This window comes from Pinus tabuliformis, chromosome 6 (genome assembly GCF_031772625.1).
Source record: "Pinus tabuliformis cultivar Carrire ecotype Pingquan chromosome 6, CPIR1, whole genome shotgun sequence".
Lineage (NCBI taxonomy): Eukaryota > Viridiplantae > Streptophyta > Pinopsida > Pinales > Pinaceae > Pinus > Pinus tabuliformis.
In genome coordinates this window covers 1,669,987,024-1,669,989,261 of record NC_142292.1, presented here as the reverse complement: position 1 = coordinate 1,669,989,261, position 2,238 = coordinate 1,669,987,024, and the positions used below count along the sequence as shown (strand labels likewise).

The 2,238-nt window shown below is 45.3% G+C and overlaps 1 protein-coding gene across 1 annotated transcript; it reads left to right on the top strand.

Moving 5' to 3' along the window:
- The first annotated feature begins 1,111 nt into the window (after positions 1-1,111).
- On the top strand, positions 1,112-1,903 carry LOC149265367 (uncharacterized). Its single transcript, XM_089403660.1, has one exon. It carries the CDS (start codon positions 1,112-1,114, stop codon positions 1,901-1,903), a length of 792 nt encoding a protein of 263 aa, XP_089259786.1.
- The last annotated feature ends 335 nt before the right edge of the window (positions 1,904-2,238 follow it).

Below are 2,238 nucleotides of genomic sequence, written 5' to 3'. Positions count from 1 at the left end.
GATTAATCGGGCAATTTACAGGACTATGGCCTTCACCCAAAACAGTGCAAAGGTGGGTTGAACGGAACTGGTCGGACAAGATCCAAGGCAAAATATCCATCAGATTCTGTGGCAGAGGATATTTCACCTTTCATTTCGAAACTAAGGAGGACAAGGATCTAATCTTCAGAAACGGGCCTTACTTTATGGACTCCAGGGGTCTCTATCTCAACAAATGGACCCCGGATTTCGATCCAGAGCTAGATATTCCAAGCGCAGTTCCAGTCTGGGTCAGGCTGCCCCATCTCCCTCTCCACTGCTGGGGCGACGATTCGGTCAAAGCAATAGGAAACGCGGTCGAAAAATACATAGACCACAGTGAACCCAAAGACAACATGCAGGCCTGTGCGCGGATTTGTGTTGAAGTTGATCTGGGGCGTGGACTGCCGGAAGCCATCAAACTGAAGGTAGACGACTGGTGCCACATTCAGCAGCTGGATTATGAACAAATACCCTTCAAATGCAAGGTATGTCACGAATACGGACATTTTGCAAATAGATGCACTAAAATCATAAATGTAGAATCAGAAGAGCAAGAAGGGCAATGGGAAACTGTTAAAAGGAAAAAATCATCACCCCCTCAGAAACCATCGCACTCTGAAGCCCCTGGGCCTTCCCACCTACACCCTTCCAATCATCATTCATCCCACCAGCTTCCTTCCTCTTCCTCCCAGCAACCTCCTCACCATCACCCCTCCTCTCCCCCTCGATCTTCGGATCCTTCCATTCCTCCATCTTCTAATCCATTCGCGACTCTCTCTGAGGAAGAATCCGACCCCTCATCTGATCCTCCTCTCCAACCCTCTCCCCCTCACATTTCTCAACCCTCCCCTGATACCCCCTCCGCTAGGATAACCAGAAGTTCTTCAAAGGATCATGGAGCGCCCAGTGATGTACCCAAAAAAGGGCCTGGCAGAAAATCGGCCAAACAGCAGAGAGAAGAAAGTACTCAGAAAGATATTGCCATGGGCTCTCAGACTCCTATAGAATCCTTCATTCTTGGACACTCGGATAAAGAAAATAATAACAAGGGAAAAGAGAGGCGAGCACCTCTCCATGTAACCGGTAAACCATGATGAAAATGCTATCCTGGAATAGTAGGGGACTAGGGCACCCTTCCAAGATAGCAGCCCTTAAGGATTTAATCCAAAGTGAAAAGCCTGAAATCGTCCTTGTTCAAGAAACAAAGCAAGATCAATTTGAAATTAACAGAGTCATCGGCCAGCAAAAGCGGTACAGTGGTTGTGCAAGTGAAGCAAGAGGAGCCTCAGGTGGCATCCTAACAATGTGGGATAGTAACAAATGGAGCTGCAAATCCACCAAAATACATCAGAACTGGATCAGTGTTAATCTAGAAAGCAAGGAAGATGGATCAACGGTAAAAATCTACAATATTTATGCACCGACTCAATACAGGGAGAAAGAAGTGTGCTGGAACACTTTGAAAACAAATATAGAAGAAGAGCAGGACAACAATATCATTCTTGTAGGAGACTTAAATTTGGTTTTGCATGCCAATGAAAAAAGAGGGGGAAACTTCAACCCAGACCCATTCAGAAATCAACTTGAGAACATTATGCAGGAGCAAGATCTGGTTGATATCAAACCCAAGAACTGCAGGTATACCTGGAGCAACAGACGATTAGGAGCTGGCAACATCATGGAGCGCCTTGACAGGTTCCTCATAAATATAACATATCTGTCCACCTTCACTACTGGCCAGTCAAACATTCTCAATGTCTCCGCCTCTGATCATTATCCACTAACGCTTACTCTGCACAGTCATTGCCAGCTAGGACCACTTCCTTTCAAATATTGCTCTCTCTGGAATTGTATCCCTGCAGCAAAAGACGCGGTGTGGTAGGCTTGGACCCAACATGTGGAAGGCTCCCCGACTTATATCTGGGAGACAAAATTAAAGAGAACAAGACAGGCTCTAAAAACTAGGGCAAAGAACAATTACCAAGAGCCTGAGATGAGTAAAAAGAAAATTAAGAAAGACCTTGAGGAAGTGCAGCAAAATATTGAAGTCTTTGGGCTTTCCCAGCAAGCCAAAGAGAACGAAATAAGACTTTATACCCAGCTGAGACAAACTATAAGGGATGAAGAAACTAAATGGAGACTGAAGTCAAGGCAGTTGTGGCTGCACGAGGGAGACAAAAATACTTCATATTTCCATAAGCAGGCTACAATTAGAAA

What these genes read in the sequence shown, in the direction of transcription:
- LOC149265367 (XM_089403660.1), top strand. Translation starts at nt 1,112, where the DNA reads ATGATGAAAATGCTATCCTGGAATAGTAGGGGACTAGGGCACCCTTCC.